This window comes from Squalius cephalus (genome assembly GCF_949319135.1).
Source record: "Squalius cephalus genome assembly, chromosome: 20".
NCBI classification, from domain to species: Eukaryota; Metazoa; Chordata; class Actinopteri; order Cypriniformes; family Leuciscidae; genus Squalius; species Squalius cephalus.
The window spans coordinates 7682526-7705982 of record NC_137141.1 but is presented as its reverse complement, the minus strand read 5'-3'; the positions used below and the strand labels follow the sequence as shown (position 1 = coordinate 7705982).

General features: G+C 36.9%; 2 protein-coding genes across 3 annotated transcripts in view; both read right to left on the bottom strand.

The window, feature by feature from the left end:
* Window positions 1-13219, bottom strand: part of orc3 (origin recognition complex, subunit 3) — a 39448-nt gene extending 26229 nt beyond the window's left edge. For both annotated transcript variants that reach the window (XM_079852427.1, XM_079852428.1), the window contains exons 1-10: window positions 13084-13219; window positions 12887-12941; window positions 12678-12769; window positions 12424-12556; window positions 10172-10276; window positions 9428-9576; window positions 8945-9084; window positions 8211-8370; window positions 7975-8088; window positions 68-201 (exon numbers count right to left, since the gene is read on the bottom strand). In XM_079852427.1, the coding sequence (XP_079708553.1) occupies window positions 68-201; window positions 7975-8088; window positions 8211-8370; window positions 8945-9084; window positions 9428-9576; window positions 10172-10276; window positions 12424-12556; window positions 12678-12769; window positions 12887-12941; window positions 13084-13119 (1118 nt within the window). In that variant the 5' untranslated portion in view covers window positions 13120-13219. The remainder of the gene's footprint in view (window positions 1-67; window positions 202-7974; window positions 8089-8210; window positions 8371-8944; window positions 9085-9427; window positions 9577-10171; window positions 10277-12423; window positions 12557-12677; window positions 12770-12886; window positions 12942-13083) is intronic.
* Window positions 13220-21831: 8612 nt separating this feature from the next.
* On the bottom strand, window positions 21832-22841 carry gpx2 (glutathione peroxidase 2). Its single transcript, XM_079853751.1, has 2 exons — window positions 22442-22841; window positions 21832-22216 (listed from the first exon to the last, which is right to left on the bottom strand). Exons 1-2 carry the CDS (start codon window positions 22736-22738, stop codon window positions 21857-21859), a joined length of 657 nt encoding a protein of 218 aa, XP_079709877.1. The 5' UTR covers window positions 22739-22841; the 3' UTR covers window positions 21832-21856.
* Window positions 22842-23457: the final 616 nt, after the last annotated feature.

The following is a 23457-nucleotide window of genomic DNA, read 5'->3' as shown; positions in this document are numbered from 1 at the left end:
AAACACATGTTGTGTAGTTACAGAACTGTTGTGGTAGCCATTTACTGGGGTGAAAATTTGTGTATACCTCATGAATGAGGGTAGATGACGGATTCTTTCCACATTTTTTTGGCTCAATGTCTTGGCACAAAGCAAAGCCTCTTTCTTCTGACAGCAAAGCACACTGAGAGGCTGTCCATTAAAGTGCTCTAACATAGAGAACTGGAAGACAAAAGGAGTTATTGTAGTGTTTAATTGCAGTAAACACCTTTTGAAAGTAACTTGGCTCTTCAAATAATGATTATGTCAGTCAATTACATTGTTACACCAGTAGGTGTACAAAAGCCAACAATTCAAAATTGTGCATGTGAAATATAAATACAAAGTAGGGCTGTACCGGTCAACTTGACACTTAAGTACCACCGGCAGTGGTACACCAAAACACATTTTTACATTGTTTGTATTTTGGTATTGCTATATTTTTTAAAATGGTGCGTAAGTGTGCATGTCGCTATAACACGTCAGCAGCGTCGACTGCGGAGTCGTGAATGCGGATTGACAACAGACCCGGAAGAGAATACAATGCTGAATAAAGTCGTAGTTTTTGTTATTTTTGGACCAAAATGTATTTTCGATGCTTCAAAAAATTCTAACTAACCCACTGATGTCACATGGACTACTTTGATGATGTCTTTATTAACTTTCTGGACATGGACAGTATACCGTACATACATTTTCAATAGAGGGACAGAAAGCTCTCGGACTAAATCTAAAATATCTTAAACTGTGTTCCGAAGATGAACGGAGGTCTTACGGGCTTGGAACGACATGAGGGTGAGTCATTAATGACATCATTTTCATTTTAGGGTGAACTAACCCTTTAATTAGAGCTAAGTGTTACTTTTCGGATTCAAATTAGACCAATCTTTTATGTCTGGTCACCTGATTTTCCATGAATTTAACAATATGAGTTATTCCACTGGACATGGAATCTCATTTCTTTTCGCAAATCTTCACTCACATCTGACCCATTTTTGCAGCCAATAAATTTCTTCCTTTCATTCCATTTTTTAAATAAATAAATAAATAAATAAATATAAAGCCACTGTCACAGCCATAAAGCAAAGCGAAAGAAACAGCACTAGCACCTCCTGTGATAGGTTCAGGTAGACTTTAGAGAGGTTTGGAATAGTGTATGGCGATATGGTTTGGGGTTTTGTAGTTCCTAATATTAATAATGCCATTAATAATACCATTAATAATTGTTAATAATAATTAAATAATATATTTATACTTTAGCTGGGATACTGTAAGACAAAACAGCATTGTGTCAAACCTACTATGGACAACATTAGCATTATATCTTTCATTTGTCATTTTTCCTCAGAATTTCCTGTTGTCTGCACACGTATCAGGTCTCGTTCAGTTTGCCCTTTATGTTCAGCAGATATAGGTTAATTAGATGACACCAGGGGTCTCATCTATAAAATTGTACGTAGGATCCTTACTAAAAGTGTATGAGTGCCCGGAAGCCAAAAATGGCATACACCATATTTATACTGTATATATATATATATATATATATATATATATATATATATATATATACACACACTGTATATAATAAAATGACTTAAAAAGCGCCAGAACGGTCAGTCAGCGGAAGATTGTGCACACATGCATCTCCACCCCGTCTTCTCCCCAAAATAACCATACCATGGAGCTTACAATGCCTAGTTTTACTATGCATATCTTCATCTGCATATCAATTGCATATGCATATTCATCCACGTGATACCATTTTTAACAGTACAAGACATTAGAAAAATGAGATATGGACGTGCCATCACATTACATTGCTTAAAATCATTTAGTAGCCTATCCTTGCCTTGTTTTTGAATAAATAAATCAAATAGTTTAAAATACATTTCAGAGAAAGTTTTTCTTAATCTTTTACACTGGCCAAATATTTTTTTTTATGTCTTTATATTTTTAATGAAAACAGATAGGCCTTATTGTGCATTATTGATCATTATCTGCGTGTAAATATTTTCTCAGACAACGAGTTCTGCTGTTATCATGCACCAAGCAATCCTTGCTGTAGTAAAAAACATTAAAACACAGCATGCCACAGGAAAAGTGTTCAAAAGCATCGCATCCACTACAAATATTTCTATTTATTAGAATATAAAAATTTTTTGTAACTTGGTAATGATTTAATTTAATTTAGTTTTGGTCAGAATTAACCCCCTGAGGTCGGCGGTATCGCCGGCGATACCAGCTCGCTTTTTTTTTATCAGTGTAAAAGAAACTCATAAATACTCTGTTGACTTTGATTTTCCATAGGAGTTTCATACATCAATCGATTCTGTTAAATGTGTATTATTTTTGTGTATACTCACAATAAAAACAAAGTGTTGTGCTTTTTGCCAAATAAAGAAAAATAAACGTGATGCGAGTTCTGCCTTCTCTCTGTCAGTGTAGTCCATTCTGAAACACGTCCGAAAATGAACAATAACTCAGTGAATACTCAGTCAAACAGGCATACAGACACACAGGCATGAAGCTTGAATTCTCTTCTTTTAAATGAAGTAATTTATATAAAAAACAAATATTCTCATCTTGTGAAATCTGTATTAAAAGAGAGCGATTCCAGTCGAGCTCATTACAGCTGATTCAAATGTAATGTGACTCCGCCCACGGAGAGCGCACGCTATTCAAACGCAAATGGCTGAGGCAATCCGCGCAATCCTGTGAACGCCCCCATATCAGCTCGAGAAACACAAGTTTATTCAGATCATTACTTGTTTACACCGTCTCGCAGCACTGTGAGGAATAATAATAATGGAAAATGTACCTCAGAAGTGCGGGTATATCGAGGAGCGAGCTGAGGAATACAGTAGTAAGTTTTTTTTCCTTCTCACGTGAATCGGGTTTCTGTTTATGAATGAATGAACGGCAGATATGCGCGCTGTTTACCACAGCTTGCAAAAGACAGTTTAAATTTAAATCGCGTGTGTGAATGAATGATGATGTTTTAGCAAACTGTATTGCTATACTGAGATGAGTAAAAATCGACTGAAATATGTTGAAATAAAATGTAGGCTATTTGTATAAGCAACGTATTAAACTGCAAATTAACATTTATATGCCCTAATATTTCATAAAGACAACGTTACAGTCAGGCGAAATATGAAAGACAACATTTTGTTGACTAGATTTGGGTACAGTTTTTACTGTAGAATATACTGTAAGATTACACTTGAATTGTTGCTGTAATTGTAACCTTTTTAATAAAAAAATATATTTACAAGGTAGATGTAAACAAACTATTAAAAGGTAAATATAATTTTTTTCTTTAAATAATTTGTATTGTGTTTTATTAGTAACAAATTTGGGGAGAGGATAAATATTCCAAAACTGAAAATACAGTATGAGAATTAACTGCACAATTACTAGACATGTTTACCTTGGATATTATACAATTTGCAAGCACAATGTGTGAAAAAAAAAAAAGTATATAAAATATTTGTGTATAAATATATACACACATATATATATATATATATATATATGTGTATATATATATATGTGTGTGTGTATATATGTGTAGCTTGAATATTTAAGTTAGCTATAGGTGACACACCTGAATGAATGGCTCATTAAGTATGCAGGGGCATGGTCTCATCAGGTGTGAACTACTAAATATGCATGATCGTTTACGCCCCATCCGCATATTGCCTTTCCAAACTAAAAGTGTTTTGCAAAACTTAAATCAATGTATCGTTTTATGTGAATGATTAGGCAGGATGATTTTCACATCATTTTGAAGAAAAAAACTCTACATCCATTAGTCAAAAGTCTTATTGACATATTTAGTATGTGTTTTGTGGCCTTATTTCAGAAACTTTCATTTTTAGTTTTTTCAATAACCATGCATAAACATTATTCTCTCAAAAATGAAAACATGTACATACATGTGGCTCATATATCATGGTAGTCCTGTTTGTGCTAAATAGAGTGTAATTTTTTTTTGCCATTGATATGTTTATAAGCAACTGAAAAAAGCACAAATGTCAGGGCATGTCAGAACATCTCAAGGACCCCAAAAACACCCCAGACCCCAGAGGGTTAATGGCATCCCTGGTAAATATGATAAAAAATGGCTGTAAAAAATAAATCTGCATTGTTTATCCTTTTGATCTTTCATTAATTTTTTTTTGCTAAAATCTAACCTTTCATTGAAGTAAAAGAATTGAATGGGGGGGGGGGTCACATTATGAAATAAATGTTTTTCTCCAAAACACGTTGGCCACAATTATTGGCACCCCTAAAAAAATTTTTGAGTAAAATATCTTTGAAATATATTCCCACTAATATTTACCTTTTTTAGCACACCAGGGTGACTAGGAACATGACATTGTCTAGCTATGACTTCTTGTTTCACAGGAGTTTAAATATGAGGAAACACAAAGGCCAAATTCCCTTAATCATCCATCACAATGAGTAAAACCAAAGAATATAGTTCTGATGTGCAGCAAAAGATTGTTGAGCATCACAAAATAGAGAGTGGCTGTAAGAAAATAGATAAAGAATTGAAAATCCCCATTTTGACCATCAGGGCAATAATTAAGATGTTCCAATCAACTAAAGATGTTACGAATCTGCCAGTTAGAGGATATGTGTCTATATTGTCTTAATGGACGGTGAGGAGGAGAGTTCGAGTGGCCAAAGACTCTCCAAGGATCACAGATGGAGAATTGCAGAGATTACTTGGGTCTTGGGGTTAGAAAGCCTAAAAATATATATCAAACAACCCCTACATCCCCACATGTTGTTTGGGAGGGTTTCAAGAAAAATCCTCCTCACTCCTCCAAAAATAAACTCCAGCATATTCAGTCGACAGACACGACTGGAACTTTTAAAAGGGACCGGATTCTATGGTCAGATGAAACAAAAAAAGGGCTTTTTGGCAGCAAACCCACCAGATGTGTTTGGTGCAAACAGGGATAAAAAGTACCCCTTGTCTACAGTTAAATATACTGCTGGATCTTATTTGTAGTGTTTGCCTGTTATTTTGCTGGAGGTCCTGGACATCTTGTTCAGACACATGGTATTATGGATTCTAGCAATTACCTCTAACAGATAAAAAAATCAAAACCTGACTGCCTCTGCTAGAAATCTTGGGCTGTGGTTGGATCTTCCATCAGGACAACGGTACAAAGCAAACATCAAAATCAACACAAAAATGGGTAACTGAGCACAAAATGAAACTTCTGCCATGACCGTCCCCGTCCCCTAAACTGAACCCTATAGAAAATGAGTGGGGTGAACTGAAGAGAAGAAGCGCCAACATGAATCTGGGAATCTGAAGGATCTGGAGAGATTCTCTATGAAGGAATGGTCTCTGATCTCTTGTCAGTTGTTCTCCAAACTCATCAGGCATTATAGAAGAAAACTCAGGCAAAAAACTCCTGGCAAAAGGAGGTTGCAAAAAGTATTTAAGAACAGGGAGCCAATAATTATGGCCAGCGTGTTTTGGAGAAAAGCCCCCCACTTTCAATTCTTTTACTTCAATGAAAGGTTAGATTTTTGCTAATTTTTCGAATGAAAGATCAAAAGGATAAACAATGCAATTTATTTTTTACAGCCATTTTTTATCATATTTAATTACTTTGCTTGTACAGTTGACCATTTTTCCCATTTGCTTTCCAATTGTGGTTCTTGTAGTCTCAGTCTGTATGTCAATTTCTCCATTAGGAATATGTCCTCAATTGTAGTTATCCATTGTTCCTTTGATGGCACTGTAGCTTTCCCCCATTTCCTCGTGATAGATTTTTTTTGCTGCTATCAACATTATTTTAACCAAATATTCATCACATTTATGAATAGTACCATCACAAAAATTACACAAATATAAAACCTCAGGTTTCAAAGGAATTGTATATACCAAGACTTGGCACATGACAGTACAAGTATTTTCCCAAAACTCTAGAAGTTTCGGACATTTCCAAAAAATGTGTGAATGGTCAACATCTGTCTCCCCACATTCTCTCCAACATTTCTGTTGCCTCTGTAATTGTTTACTTTTTAATTTGGGTGTGATAAAAAATCTTATCAGATTTTTCCAGGCGAACTCCCTCCATATCCGCGAGCCGGTTGTTGTATGGTGTAATTTCCACATGTCTAGCCAATCCATATCATCAATTTCTATGTTAAATTATTTTTCCCATTTTAGTTTAACTTTTTGAGTTGTGTGTTTATCGTTGTTTATTAAGGCTTTATATAATGCAGAAATGATCCTAATACTACTGTCTTTGTAAGCTTTTGCCATTATTTGAACAACACCGCTCTCTTCTATGGAGGGATCCACCTGAATCTCTCTCCTATAATAGTCTCTCATTTGAAGATAACGATAAAAATCCTGTTTGCCAAATAGGTATTTCTGTGTCAGACTTTGGAAACTCTCCAACTTCCCATTGTTCTCCAAAACACACCAGGCTGTGACTCCCTTAGTTATCCAGTATTTATTACTGTGATCTAATTTAGCCGGCATAAATTTATTATCGTATGCTATCCATTTTAATTTTGCTACATGTTTTTGGAGTTTATACCTCTTAAGTATTCTATACCAGACACTAAATGTATGTTTAGTTATTGCATCTAGGCAGCTTTTGTTTTGTTCATATGTGTCTTTATCTCCGAGGAAGTTTTGAATTGGCTGTTTCAATGTCCCCATTTCAATCGCTTTCCATTTACCTTCAAAATTTGGATTACACCAACCATATACATATTTCAATTGTGCCGCATAATAATAGTCTCTTAACTTTGGTAATGCCATCCCTCCTTCCTCTTTGGGTAACTGAAGAGTTCCATACTTCACCCGAGGCCTCTTACTTTCCCAAATAAATCTGGATATTATTCTATCCCAAGTTGTAAATTGTATTTGAGTGACCTCTACTGGGAGTGCTTGGAATAAGTATAAATATCTGGGTAAAATATTCATTTTTACTATTTCAATCCTGGAACTAAAATCCAATGGTAAAGTGGCCCATTTCTCTATATCCTTTAGTATATTGTCTTGAACTTGCTTATAATTTTTATTGTTGATATCTAAAAGGTCTTGTGTTATTTCTACTCCAAGGTATTTGATTGATTCCATTTTCCAATTAAATTTGTAGGATTTTTTTATGTTTTCAGAAGGTATATAATTAAATCTCAGAATTTGGGTTTTTGAAATATTTATTTTATATCCAGATAAATATCCAAAAGATTCCAAGAGATTCATCAATTTAGGCAGTGATGCGTTTGGTTCCTCTAGGAATGCTATCACATCATCTGCAAAAGGCCCGATTTTGTGCTCTACTCCATTTATCATAACTCCTTTGATTTCTTGACTTTGTCGTACTGCTTGCGCCAGAGATTTTTTATCATATTTACCAGAGGTGCCACTAATTCTGATCACAACTCCATTAATGAGAATGACATATTTAATCTAAATGTGTATATCAGATGTAAAAAAGTTTAAATCATTCTTTTATTTATTTAAACTTATTGCATTTATGATTAGGACTCATTATGAGGATTTAAAGTGGTTTTCCTTCATCTGCCGTCAGTCCTTCAGCTCACCATCGGTGTCGCCAAACTGCTTTGTCTCCAAAATATGCGTACGCATGTCTGAGTTTTTTTTTATTTTTTTGTGAATTGGACCAAAGACTTGGGTTAGTTATTAACTAAAAACACAAATGTACTTATTACGGCACCACCTAGTATCCGACAAATATATTTGGTGTGACATGCGGTGTGCAGCCCTGTAATAGTGAAAGTAGTGTGCTTGAAAAGGCAGAATACAACAAGGGCCAAATAACACTACTGTCACCGATATTTGTTTTTCAATAACGTGCATTGCAACACATGATTAACAAAGAAACCTTACACATGCCATCACAATGACATTTGAAAGAAACAAGCATGGCACTGTATTTGACAGCTCACCTTTAGGCCCTTAACAAAATTTTGAACCGAGAAGTCATGGTAGAGGAAGATGCCAACCAGCACCTGAATCACCCTACTGCTGAGCTTGAATGGAAACTGGGAGTTCAGAATCAGCTATGAAAGACAAACAAATAATGAAATCAGAAGAACAAGAAGAGGAAATTAAATGAGTTAAAAGTTAAAAATTAAAAGTACTAAAATGTTAACTTGCATTACAAAACATAATGGTTATTTACCTTGTCAAAAACAGAAGCTAAATGCTGAGTACATGAGAGAGACTGAAAGACCTCAATACAGAGCAGAGATGACACAGAGTGGGGAAGCCTGTGCTGGATAGCACTGGGAGATGTGGCAATGCCAAAAATAAAAATGAATGGAAGCTCCTGGGTGTATCGACTGTTAGTAAGGTAAAAAAAAAAAAAAAAAGATTAGGGTTTCTCAGATCACGACCATTTACAACAGCTTTTCAATTCAATGTACAATATTAACATTTCCTGCAAATAATAGTGCTTTCAAGGCAGGCAAAAGACAGTTGTCTTAAAATTGTAATCTCAGGTATTAGGTTTAGGTTCTGTTTAAATGAAACACAATGCTGAGTTTTGCTGTGGCCATAGATTTTTGTCATCCAATCTCAATGGTAAATTTTCAACCAACACCGTCAACACAACAGAGTGCATATGTATACACTGACTGTAAACAGTCAAAATGCATTTCAATATTTAAAAAAATGTAATTGTCCGGCTTTTCAAAATCAGAAAAGGTGTATCCGTAAGATGAAACCACATTGTAAAGCCTACAGTGATAACGGTTTGCTGATTATAATTGAAGCAATTTACTTATGATACATCATGATGCACCCCTCATGTCCATATACAGAGGATGTAAGAATAAAAAAAAAAAACCTTGCAAGCACTGTAACAATATTCTTCTATCACACTTCACATACTACATTTCACTAGACAAATCCCACCTGCAGATAAGGATAAAATCCTGTAAAACTTGAGAGTTGAATGCCTCAAAGTCTTTGAAGATCACAACAACAGGCAAACTCTGAGGCAAGTCATTATTTTTCAAGTTTTCTTTCCTTTGCGGAGAAACTTGCTGGCATTTCTGCAAAAGACCAATTGTTCTGAATGTTTAAAGTACAAAGTTCAGGAAATAACAGGACAGAATCTCTTTCGCCTCTATTAGAATTTACCAAACTCATTTGCAAATTTTAAATCTGACCCAAGCATTCTAATATTGATGCTATAATCACATACAGTACTTCATCATTTTGATAATAATATACACATACAATAATCCACAAAAGAAACCAAAGAGCATAATTTCAGGGTTTACTTCACAATGGAATGAGGCCTTTTCAGCAAGTAGCGCTGCTAAACCTTCTCTTTCAGGATATAAACATCTTTTATTGTAGTTAAGCAGTTTATCTTCTCTTGTCTTCTCCTACCTTGCTAACAGTCTTGTACCACTGACACAGAGCACTAATAGTACACTGTGTCCTTTGCAGTAAAGCAGTTTCATCCTCCTGTTCTTCATCCACAGACACTCCTTTTCCCATCAGCTGCTCTAGAAGCTTCTGAATCAAGTGCTTTACAGCTGTCAAAAAAATGACAAAACTGCAGGATTATTGTTAAACCTGGTGTTATCACGCCTTGAGGACAACATGCAAATGCAATTTTTTTTGCAGATGAGGCTATGCATAATCATTGTGAGCTCAATATATGCTTATTTTGAGTAGACGGGTGGAGAATAAAGCTTGTCTGCTTAATTTTCCTCTAACTGAGATTTATATGAAGCAATATGTGCATAGTTGCAGATGTACATGCATTTTAATAAATCTGAAATTGATTCTACATGCTGCCTTTTGTGTTTAAGCATACTTCAGGATAAAATCTAAGCAAGATTTTTTGCATTAGGTCCCAAAACTCAAAGGTTTTGATCATCTAACAAAGGATGATCTTATACAGTAAGTGATTTTTTTGTGTCTAAAGTGAGAAAAACATCCATCTCTGTTTCAGAGTATATAAAACATTTTTTTTTAATGATGTGGAGGGGGGAAAAAACTGCTGCAAAGACCCAAATTGAGTCCTGTAATCAACACTTTGCATGTTTGAAAACCTCAGCTTTTATTAAAAGGTAGTGCATATGTACTTGTTCAGCTATATTTAATAGTGTATAGTTTTATACATACCTGCACATTCTTTGGCATGAACAGACACCACAAACGGAGTGACAGAATCCTGAAGGAGATGACACAGACTTCGAAATGTCATGGCATGATCCGGCACATTTACCCCTAGAAGACAATAAAAGGTTTAACTAAGCCCTAAAATAGGTGGAACTAGGAGTGGGGCTATAGGGCAAAAACTTCAGTGTTTGTTCTTTCAAGGTAGCCAGAGTACCACGAGATCACAAGTCCGTTCTTTATATTCTTAGAATTGAGAAAGAGCCTAGCTCTCCAGGAGCAGGATTGGAGACCACTGATCTGAACACACAAACCTCGGTTTCCAAACATTAATCTGGTCAGGTGAAACAAAAAAAACGCTGTCATATTATTTGGATGGATTTCATGATATTAAAGTCATCATGAAATCAAAATGATTTTTTTTTTTTAAGGAATATTGCCGTATTTATTATAAATGATTTATCCGTGCACATAATTGTTTTTAAAAATCATGTATCCTCGTAATCTTTAATCAAAATAAATTACCCTCCCTCATGCAGCAACATATTTTCTCTAATGACAACCTGTCACTCACATGACATCACAGCCATAGCAAACCACAACCATACAACAATCCAATCAATTCTCAATGGACAAAATCAAGTCCTGCCCTACATTTTTTTCTTGTTCAAGAAGCCGTTTCACTCAGATATGCATCACAATAGGGAAGAAAGGACTATGGCAACTTTCGTTTCATGCCGACTTTAATGCCTGCTACAGCGATTTTGGCAATCTTATAAGATCTTACTCAGATATGCATCACAATAGGGAAGAAAGGACTATGGCAACTTTCGTTTCATGCCGACTTTAATGCCTGCTACAGCGATTTTGGCAATCTTATAAGATCATTACAAATCACACTGTATGACATGGATCTAATACACTTGGATACGACATGTATTTAGATTGTAGATGTCGTAGGCTACGACGCAAATTAGTATAGAAGAATAAAACCTCATCAGCATGCGCTAGTGGTGAACAAATAGAGCAAGAACTTTGACAATTTTTTTTTTTATGTATGCTGAAAAAAGAGAAGGAAGAGACGAGGTCATGCATTTTTAATGGCTAGTCAGTAGACGTAGGTCGTAGCAGCAAACACTGTGAGATGATCATGCTAAAGTGATCTAAAGTTCTGACACTGTCCCAGGCTATCTTTGGTTACAAAAGACTGTCTTTGAACCTCTCTCACTGTACGCTGAAGGACCACTGTTTGTCGTCGGACTACCGTTTAGGAGCCATGACCACAGAAATTGCCACGATTGGTCATATTTGTCTGGGACAGCCCAAAATCGTACAATTTGTAACAGGCATAAGGGGACCCACTGCCCAATGTGACGTCGGAGTGACGTCATTTTCATGTAATTTTTGGACGTCCAAATTCGGTCCATTGAAGGGGTTGTTTTGTGACACCAGGTGACGTATTTTTTCGACGTCTTCCGCACGTCTAATGTTGACGTCCGTCCACAAAAGTTCGTTTGTGGGAAGAAGGAAGGAGACGGGGTCGGCTTGCTGTGGATCGTGTGTTTTATTAGGTAAGTCTTTTCCAAACAATAATAATAATTATAAATAATCTGTATTCATATGTATTAATCATGTTGATAATAACAATGTTGATATTTGTAAATAAAAGAAATATTACGTAGTAATCACGTAAATTTCCTGCACCTGTCATAGACGTCCAAATGACGTCCAAAAAAATTACCCAGTTCAAAGGTCCAATGTTGAACGTCAATATGACATCCAAGTTGGGTCATGGTTGGACGTCCAAATAGTGGACCTAGTTTGGACGTCGAATAGATGTCCAGAATTGGTCATGGACTGACGGACCCAATATAGACATGATCTGCACGTCTATCCGACGTCCAATGTTTAGTGGGGAGCACACAAGCTTACTGTATATGTGTACTGTACTGTACATGCACAATACTTCAGTCTGACCACCTTTTTTAATTAAAGAAATGCAAGAACAGAACAGAATATAAACAACATCTCATTAAAGAACATTAAAATTAGACAAGGGAAGGGTGTAGGCCTACATGACATAAAATATTAAATATTAGTAAATTTACAAAAACAAATACATACATGCTTTCATGCATGTACTTTACTTTCTGAAACAATCTTCAAATATTAGATCAAATCGAAGTTGTTCAAATAAAGGAACATTTCTATTCTAATGATTTAAAAAGTTTAATATAAGCATAAGAATAAGGCCATACCCAACATTAGAGCGGCTGTGGGGATTTCACTGGTTCTCTGTCTCCAGACATCAGATGAGTTGCCGAGGTCATGCTTTTTAATAAACTCGACAAGACTGTCAAGTACATGTTTATTCAACTGATCTTGTATTACCTGTAAAAAAAATAGGCTATATATTTATTAAGAAACAAAAATAGATACATTATTGACTGAGACAATTCAAGCGTTTGCAAACGCAGATGAGCGTTTATATGAGCGAGATAACGTTATATACCTCTGTGTTCATTTGAACCGTTTCCCATAATTTCTGACAGATCCTAAAGCGATCGCTTCCGTTATCGTCACTACCATCCACCAAATATCCACCTACATGGGAAAAAAAAAACGAAACAAAATGATGGTAATGGCGATAAGTATTTGTAAAGTGGCAGGATGAATCGATTTGTTTTTGTAAAGGTGGTAATAATGATTATCATTACTCACCAACTCCGACATGTCTCTTTCTCTTTTTAGAGGTTGACTTAAAAACAAAACATCCCTGAAAAACATAATATATTAGCCTGGATGTATGATTGTTATTTTTTTTATTATTATGAGTATATATCATGTATAACTATCCTCAACAAATGTGATTAATTCAGCAACTATGGGAGGATGAACGCATGTCTGCGCAATATTACCTTTGACACTGATGAAGTTACAGGAGTTTCGCTCATTTCTGTTGTTCAAAATTCAGTGGTGGACAAACTTCAATAACACAAACACACCACGCGTTTCTGCCGCTCTTCCTCTTCTTTGTATAATTCTATAATCGCTAAACCATCGTTAGGCGTTTTACTGCCACCAACTGTACTGGAAGAGCGCTTACGCATAAAGCCATTGCTAGAGAAGAATGACAGCACACCTATATAGGCAGGTGTTGTGCCGAATTTTGACTCCTGCCAAATTATTACCCCCTTCGTTGAAGTCAGTACCTGATTGCCTAATCCTAACCCCACCCCTAATTCTAACCCCTCCCCCACAACTAATCCTAAACCTACCAATACTAGGGGGGTAATAATTTGGCAGGAGTCAAAATTCGGCAGGACACCTGGATGGTCATATAACCCTACAATTTTGCATGGTGTATTCTGACACATAGGGGAAACTAGCAGAAAAAGATTATGGGGATTGCTGCCTTTTTGCTGTCATATATCACCCTCAAAAAAAATGTCTGTCCGCCTGACAAATTGTCATCAAAAGTGATCATTTTCAAGCATTTTATTATATATATCACTGCCTCAAATGTACATGAAAAACTTCCCAAGTTTATAAGCTTCAATTTAAGTCCAAGATGACCTTTCTATCTAGAGGATTACTGCTGGTATAAGCAAAGTTCTCCACTGTACCTCAAAATTTTAGGGTTATAATTTTAGGGCCATTTATGTAGCTGCAGTAGCCTACCTTAATATTCACAATTACATCATTCCGCCAAAAGCTTTTCCCAAAAAGGGTGTTTTTTTGGCCCAAATGGGGCCGAGTTGGGGGTGGTCGTTATCAACTTGTGATGGCCCAAGGTATGAGATAATAGGAAATAATAGTGAAAAAAGGTAGCAAAAAACATCCAGAGGAGTGGACCTGGCTCCCGGCCTAATAAAGGTGGCTAAACATTCTTGCTCTGCTGGAGCAGTACATTTTTTTATTTTATATAAAGAAAATACAAGCTATTTTATAGTTTCTATACTGTAATAAAGGCAATGAGCACTGCATTATTGTCAGTCAGCACTGCATTTTTCATATACTTTATTGTTATAAAAAAATAATACCCAGAGATGGCTTGAAAAACACACATAAACAATATTTTCGCAAACTTGTGTTTATTGTTTTCCAGCAGGGCTACAACTCTCATCAAGGACATCTTAATTTGAAGGATCCTTGAAAGGCAACCTTTGTTTCATGTCCTTTATTCAGCTCATTTTGAAGGATGCTCATTTTAAATCACCTGCAATCCTTTGCATATATCTCAATTTACGAAAAAGAACTGCAGTGAGCACTGAGCACTCAGCTTGTCTTGAGTTCGTTATGAAATGTAAGACAAAAATAATGTTTTCAGAGATGAACGCATAGATCTATTATCTATTATGTTTGGGTGTAATTTAAATTCATCACTTTTCACTGAACTGTCAATAACACTGAAAAAAATGATTCATTGAATTTAATAAAAAATTGTATGGTAAGTGGTTGCACACAATTGATTTTAGCAATATTTAAACAAATGCATGCAACTAATGCAACTTAATTTTAGTTCAACTTAATGCATTTGTTTAAATGTAGCTAAAATCAATTATGTGCAACCACTTACCATAAACAAATTGATTAAATTCAACAAATCATTTTTTTCAGTGAATGTTAGCCACTGGGAGACCACAGACGGTTGTCAGTCAACTGCAGAGGCAGCCTTTGCAATTCAGAGGCCCTTTTCAAAGAAACAGTCGGAGGCCCCCCCACACCCCCCTTTAAAAAAAATAAAGACAAATATTAAAATATTGTATGCAATGCGACTGCAATTACTTTATCTTTTTTATATTTAACAATGTTAACTCATATTTCACTCTTAAAGTTACAATATGTAAGATTTTTGTAATAAAATATTCAAAAAACACTTTTATAGTGTGATATATTTCATGCAGTTGTGAAATTACATTATCCCAAAAGTTCCCAAAGATTTGTAAATCCAGAGAAATTCCAGTTTTAAATAATGGCTCGTCCCTTGTCATTGTCGCCTATCAATGACGTAATATCGGCGCTATCCTTGGTTTCCACTTTTGTGTCGTTCAATCATCATGGTTCACAAATAACGATTATTAATTGACGAGTACAGAAATTCCAAAAAACCTAAACGTAGATCAACTGAGGCAAGCAGGCTTAGGGAAAAACAGAGAAACAAAAGGATCAATATCTGCGTGGCGTTTTCGAGATGGAAAGAGCTTTGCGACAAACTTGGGCTTGACAGAGACTCCGCTCTCGCATGTGAGCAAACATGACAGGTAAGCAAATATATATTATTTATTGTACACACTTTGTTTGTATCAGTAAAGCTTTTTATCAAATCTGGTGACAGTCTATGGCAGTGAAATTAAATACAGTATGTGTTTAAAATTATTTAGCCATACTTTTTACAATACAGATTGTTTCAAAGCAGCTTTACAGAGATAACAGGAAAATAATGAAACTGTTTGTTTCCAGAAGAAAATAGCATCACAGTCCAGCTTAAGTAAGCTTAGTGATGTTTCATTTTTGTTGTAAAAATAGTCGTAAAAACTATAAAAACGTAAAAACTTACAATCACAACCCGAAAACAAAATAAAAGTTAATACAATCTTTTCTCCTCAGATAGCACCTTGGACAGCGTAATGACAGGCATTGAGAGCAAAGAAATAAACAAATTAGAGATCATATTTTTAGCCTAAAGTAGGCAACATTTTCTCTTTTTTTCTACTTTCAGCATTAAATGAAAAGACGAACAAATGAATGATACATGGATTAACATGATTAGATAAGTGATTTAGGAATTAATACAATATGAATAAAAATAGGCTACATCAAGAGGAGATTTTGACATTTAGAACTTGGCTTTCCAATGACTGCAAAAGCTCTGACAAGTTTATCCTTATTATCCAGCGATCTCATATGACGCTCCGCCTTGCCACTCTCGTCCCCCTCTGTCGCCAGACCCCTGCCAGAGGAGGTCGCCGCGGAACGCTCGTCCTTCCCTGGCCTCCTCTGTCAGGACGCTCCGCCTCCCACGTCTGGGCCGGTCATTCCGCTTTGCTGCCCCATCGTGGGTACGTCTGGGGTTCGCATGACCCCGCTGGTTCAGTTTTTGGGAGCCTGGCTAGAGCTTCCCAATCTGTCCCGCTGGCTCGCTCGGCTATGTGATTTCGATTTCGGCCACATCCCGGGAAATGGAGACTCCATCCCCAGACGGTTCAGCTGATTTGGGAACAGTTTGGCAACGCACAGGTAGATCTGTTTGCCTCCCCAGACACATCCCACTGCCGCTGGTTTTATTCCCTGACCGAGGGGACCCTCAGCTTGGATGCACTAGCGCACAGCTTGCCACGGTGCCTCCGCAAGTATAAGTTTCCCGCAGTGAGCCTTCTTGCACAGGTCCTGTGCAAGATAAGGGAGGACGAGGAGTAGGTCCTTCTGGTTGTGCCTCATCAGCCCACCCGGACTTGGTTCTCCGAACTGGTGCTCCTCGTGACAGCCCCTCCCTGGCCAATCCCTCTAAGGAAGGACCTCCTTTCTCAGAGACGGGGCACCCTCTGGCACCCACGTCCCGATCTGTGGACCTGCATGTGTGGGTTCTGGACGGGACGCGGCGGGTTTGAGTACCCTACCACAGGTGGTGGCTACCCTCACTATGCCTAGGGTCTTGAAGTTCTATCACACCACATGTACTTACTTGGTATATGTAACTCTTTAGGTATTTACAACACCACTGGTCACTATATGATAAAAGTTTGAAAATGAATCGTAAGAAGAAGTTTATATTAGTTCAAGTTTGCTCAGTGTGGATGTATTGTTCTGTTCCAGTGATGTTCTGTGACTAAACCTTGAAGGGAAAAGAAATCCCCTATGGGGTCAAAGCCTGTTCCTCAATGGTGAGATCATGAGAACAGCAACATGAAAGCAAATAAGAAGAACCCTTCAAAGTTTGCAAGAGGCATATATACCCCTCGGGTCCCAGCAAGTTTTCACCAAGGTGATAGGACCCAGCGATCCATTGCGCCACTTTGCATACCTTGTTTATTCGTGTAGCCTGCCCTCCAGATAATAAATATGCACTTGCTTTGCAATTCATCCATTGGGTTATTATGGAATCAAACTAATCAGGAGTTCTAGACTTTGACAGGTTCTTCTTATTTGTTTTCTTGTTGCTGTTCTCATGATTGCTGTATGAGATTTTTATAGACAACTATGCCTAGGGTCTTGAAGTTCTATCACACCACATGTAGCCACTTACATGTATGCTTACTTGGCATATGTAACTCTTTAGGTATTTACAACAACACTGGTCACTATATTATAAAAGTGTGAAATTTAATTGTAAGAATAAGTTTATATTAGTTCAAGTTTGCTCTGTGTGGATGTATTGTTCTGTTCCAGTGATGTTCTGCGACAAACCTTGAAGGGAAAAGATATCACCTATGGGGTCAAAGCCTGATCCCCAATGGTATCTGCTGAAGCCTTTGCAAGAGGCATGTATACCCCTCGGGTCCAAGCAAGTTTTCACCAAGGTGGTAGGACTCAGCGATCCACTTTGCATACCTTGTTTATTCGTGTAGCCTGCCCTCTAGATAATAAATATGCACTTGCTTTGCAATTCATCCATTGGGTTATTATGGAATAAAACTAATCAAGAGTTCTAGACTTTGACGAGTTCTTCTTATTTCTTTTCATGTTGTTGTTCTCATGATTGCTGTATGAGATTTTTATAGACAACTATGCCTAGGGTCTTGAAGTTCTATCACACCACATGTAGCCACTTACATGTATGCTTACTTGGCATATGTAACTCTTTAGGTATTTACAACAACACTGGTCACTATATTATAAAAGTGTGAAAATTAATCTTAAGAATAAGTTTATATTAGTTCAAGTTTGCTCTGTGTGGATGTATTGTTCTGTTACAGTGATGTTCTGCGACTAAACCTTGAAGTGACAAGATATCACCTATGGGGTCAAAGCCTGTTCTCCAATGGCATCTGCTGAAGCTTTTGCAAGAGGCATATATACCCCTCGGGTCCCAGCAAGTTTTCACCAAGGTGGTAGGACCCAGCGATCCATTGCGCCACTTTGCATATCTTGCTTATTCGTGTAGCCTGCCCTCCAGATAATAAAGATGCACTTGCTTTGCAATTCATCCATTGGGTTTTTATGGAATCAAACTAATCAAGAGTTCTAGACTTTGACGGGTTCTTCTTATTTGTTTTCATGTTGCTGTTCTCATGATTGCTGTATAAGATTTTTATAGACAACTATGCCTAGGGTCTTAAAGTTCTATCACACCACATGTAGCCACTTACATGTTTCCTTACTTGGCATATGTAACTGTTTAGGTATTTACAACACCACTGGTCACTATATGATAAAGTGTAAAAATTATTCGTCAAAAGAAGTTTATATTAGTTCAAGTTTACTCTGTGTGGATGTATTGTTCTGTTCCAGTGATGTTCTGTGAAGGGAAAATATATCACCTATGGGGTCAAAGCCTGTTACCCAATGGTATCTGCTGAAGCCTTTGCAAGAGGCATATATACCCCTCGGGTCCCAGCAAGTTTTCACCAAGGTGGTAGGACCCAGCGATCCATTGCGCCACTTTGCATACCTTGTTTATTCCAACGCATTCTCATCCTAGGGCGTCATATACTGACGCTTTTGACATTTCGTCTACATCGAACGCACATGGCACCCTTTAGCATCAATATGACACGCACAGAGCTTTGTTCGGTTATGGGTAGGTTTAGGTCTGGGGTAGGGTTAGGGTTAGACCGCTAGGAGGTGCCTTCTGGCCCATATCTATATGCGTCTCATATTGACGCTAAAGGGTGCCATGTGCGTTCGATGTAGACGAAATGTCAAAAGCGTCAGTATATGACGCCTTGGGATGAGAACGGGCTGTTTATTCATGTAGCCTGCCCTCCAGATAATAAATATGCACTTGCTTTGCAATTCATCCATTGGGTTATTATGGAATCAAACTAATCAAGAGTTCTAGACTTTGACGGGTTCTTCTTATTTGCTTTCATGTTGCTGTTCTCATGATTGCTGTATGAGATTTTTATAGTCAAGTCAAGTCATCTTCATTTATAATAGCGCTTTTAACAATGTAGATTGTTTCAAAGCAGCTTTAAAGAGATAAACGTATAATTTAAGGTAACAGAGATTGTTTTGGCTTTATAGCGGTTCTTTAATAAAGTTATTTTCCAGCTAAAGTTAGTTTTGATTGATTCGCTTCCATCGCAACGATCATTTGTTATTAAATTAGGGTCCGCTAAGACGACATCATTCTCTCTACACAGACTTTAAACGTGAACCTGTGATAAACGCTGATGGCGTTCACATGCGCATTAAGAATTGGTTCTATAGTTATGTGCGTTTGAATATATGTGCACAGGTTTGTAATTCCCTACAAACCAAGCCTAAACAAAGTACTTGTCTTTCCTTATAAATTTTGATACAGAATTTTTTTTTTTTTTGTCACTTCGGGGTAGGTACGCGAAACAAATTTTACCAAAGTGGTAAAGGGATCCTCCATAGGGAGAGACTAGTTGGCACTTCAGCACTGCGTTGACATCGGGTCCAGCCGAAGGTCCTTCGTCAGATCTGGATACGGCCTGGATCCGGCAGGCTGCGAGAAAACCTTGGGATAAACAAAGACACTAAAATTAGCGTAGATGCCATTCTTCTTATGATGTAACGAGTACATCAGGATTTATGGGAAGTGTTCCCGGTTCCGGCTGACCTAATCTATGCAGCCTAACATTGAATTATAGAAGTCTATAATGTATTATGTGAATGCTAGGTCAAAAAGATGTGTCTTTAATCTAGCTTTGAACTGACAGATTGTGTCTGCTTCCTGGACAATGGTAGGTAGACTGTTCCAAAGTTTTGGTGCTAAATAGGAAAAGGATCTACCGCCAGTAGTCGATTTTGATATTCTAGGTATTATTAACTGGCCGGAATTTTGAGATCGCAATAGACGTGAAGGACTATAATACGTTAAGAGCTCGCTCAAGTACTGCGGAGCTAAACCATTTAGTGCTTTGTAAGTAATCAGCAATATTTTAAAATGTATGCGATGTTTAATAGGCAGCCAATGCAGTGTTGACAGAACTGGGCTAATATGGTCATACTTCCTGGTTCTGGTAAGAACTCGAGCTGCTGCGTTTTGAACTAGCTGTAGTTTGTTTATTAAGCGTGCAGGGCAACCACCCAGTAGAGCATTACAATAATCTAGCCTTGATGTCATGAAAGCATGAACTAATTGTTCCGCATTTGTCAATGAGAGCATATGACGTAATTTAGATATATTTTTAAGATGGAAAAATGCGGTTTTACAGATACTAGACACGTAACTTTCAAATGAAAGATTGGTATCAAAGAGCACACCCAGGTTCCTAACCGACGACGAAGACCTAACAGAGCAGCCATCAAGTGTTAGACAGTATTCTAAGTTATTACGTGAGGAAGTTTTTTGTCCAATAATTAGAATCTCTGTTTTTTCAGAATTTAGAAGTAGGAAATTACGAGTCATCCAATTTTTTATATCAGCTACGCATTCCGTTAATTTTGTGAATTGGTAAGTTTCATTAGGTTTTTAAGAAATATACAGCTGAGTATCGTCAGCATAACAGTGAAAGCTAATTCCATGTTTCCTAATGATATCTCCTAATGGTAGCATGTACAGAGTGAACAGCAGCGGTCCTAGTACTGAGCCTTGTGGTACGCCATACTGAACTTGTGTTCGATAAGACATCTCTTCATTTACTGCTACAAACTGATAACGGTCAGATAAGTATGATTTAAACCATGCTAGTGCAATTCCACTAATGCCAACATAGTTTTCTAGTCTATTTAAAAGAATGTTGTGGTCAATGGTGTCAAATGCAGCACTAAGATCAAGTAACACTAATAGAGAGATACAACCACAATTGGATGATAAGAGCAAATCATTTGTGACTCTAATGAGAGCTGTCTCGGTACTATGGTACGGTCTAAATCCGGACTGAAAATCCTTGCAGATATCATTTCTTTCAAGAAAGGAACACAGTTGTGAGGATACTGCCTTTTCTAATATCTTTGACAGAAAAGGCAGATTTGAGATCAGCCTGTAATTGACTAATTCTGTAGGATCAAGTTGGTACCCTTAGTCTCTCTCTCATTCGCTCTCTCTCTTACTTATGATTTTCCTGAAGCAGCCAGAGACTTTCTAGTTTCTAGTTCTAAAGTGACGTTTTTGAATTACGAAGTTTTGGGTGTATCACTTTGTTTTTCCTTATTTATTTACATACTCTTGTCAAACTGTTGTATAAAAGCACAATCCCAGTCTTGCAATACATTATGCATGTAGACGCCACTTTAGACAAAGATAAAATGTTCAGTGAGACAATTGATGCAAAGTCATATTATTGAACCAAGTCCAGTAAGCCAGAACCGCCATTGCGTTGATCAATATTTTATTAAGGCATTTCCATTACAGAGGATTTGTTAATGGCATCATCTATAATTCTTTCATATATACAATCTCAGGTGAAACCCTATTACATTTTGGTGAGTCACTCTCATTAAGTAATATAAAAGAAAGCGAGATGATGCCACAATGTTGCTAACATGGAAGATAATGTGAATTAAAAACCATTGTCAATCTTGTTGTAATTGAGTCACTAAATTATGACACATGATCAATTAATGTGTTTTTGATGTCAGCTTCAGCAGTCTTTGAATGTCTGGTTCAATATTGAGAGTCTGAAACTTTCTACTGTATCTCTTGAAGGGTTCACCCTCTGGCCCAATTAGAAACTTTTCAAAATTCCATGAAATATCATTCCGACTGATGGGATTCCAGACCAGATATTTGGGGTCCTGCATAAGTGACATAGGATCATCATCTGGATAAGGAAGCTTGTCTTTCAAGTAGGAAAAGACAGGATGTGTATCACTCCCATTTACAACACACTTTTCAAAAATGGTGAACGCAGGCTTATACCCTTCACCTGGACGTACATACTTCAAGGAATTTAGAATTTCTGCATCAGAGCAGTTCTCCTGGAAAATGACAAAATGGAAAAAGTAGGCAGAATTCAGTGATTGCAATAAAAATAAAAATGATGTACAATATTCCTACAAAGTTCTTCATCAATACTAGTAACAGCATGAATAGTTACATTTACCATTTATATGACACTGAGCCCACAAGTAAAATACATATGTAGAACTAAGTGTAACTAAAATAGTGAATAAAAGGTGAGTTGCACTTCCTCATTTACAAACCTGGTATCCAAACTGGTTGCAGGGAAAGCCCAGGACCACAAGTCGGTGAGGATATCTGCTCTGGAGCTCATTAAGCTGGATATAGTCCTGGGTGGTCGTCCCTCAGAGTGATGCCACATTTTCTATTAGTACCACTCGTCCTCTGAAAATATTGAAATCAATTGTTTCCCCTTCCAGTGTAGATGCATGTAGATCATAAAACGTCTTCGCTATAAATGTCATGTTCAGTCTTGCTCTCCTCTTCACAATGACATAAGCAGTGTCTTTTTCTACAATAATGTCGACAAAACAGGTCATGTGATGTCATATATAATGCATGCCAGGTGTCTTACACCGATATGTGATAGTCAACCTTTTGTAAAGATAACAGTCTTAAAATATGGAATTAAAGACTGGTGCAATGAAGCAATCAGTGTAGTTTTGAATCCTGAACTTTTTGCCTGAACTATTAAATTTAGCTAGAATAATACAAAGTATTCATAAAACATTGAAATGGAAGGCCTCCTACAGATAAAATAAAACTCCATTGAGCTCTGTGGAAATTTTTAGCAACCGTATCAGTTTCTGGGCCATATTTTATTAATGATGTCTCTGTCTCCATTTCTTTGAACGTTATAAAAAATGGATGACTGCACAGGTTAATCTTTAGAGTGCCTAGATCTTTCATGCAGTGTGGTGAATACGAAGTCACTTAATTGCTCCTGTTAACTTTTTTTTTTAGTACCATTAATTTCTTTGGAAATAGGTCAAAGTGTGGTGCAAATATGTATGCAGGGTTTCAGTTTCATGACCTTTTTTGTAGAAATTAGTACCACTGCTTCCTAATCAACATCTTCAAGTTTACTAGACAGCTACTGGCAAATGAGTTTGAAAAGGGTTGAAGCTAAACTCTGCAGGAAAGTGGATTTTAAGAGCCAGAATTGCCCAATTCTAATTTACAACATACACTGAACAAAATTATAAACGCAACACTTTTGTTTTTGCCCCATTATTCATGAGTTGAACTCAAAGATCTA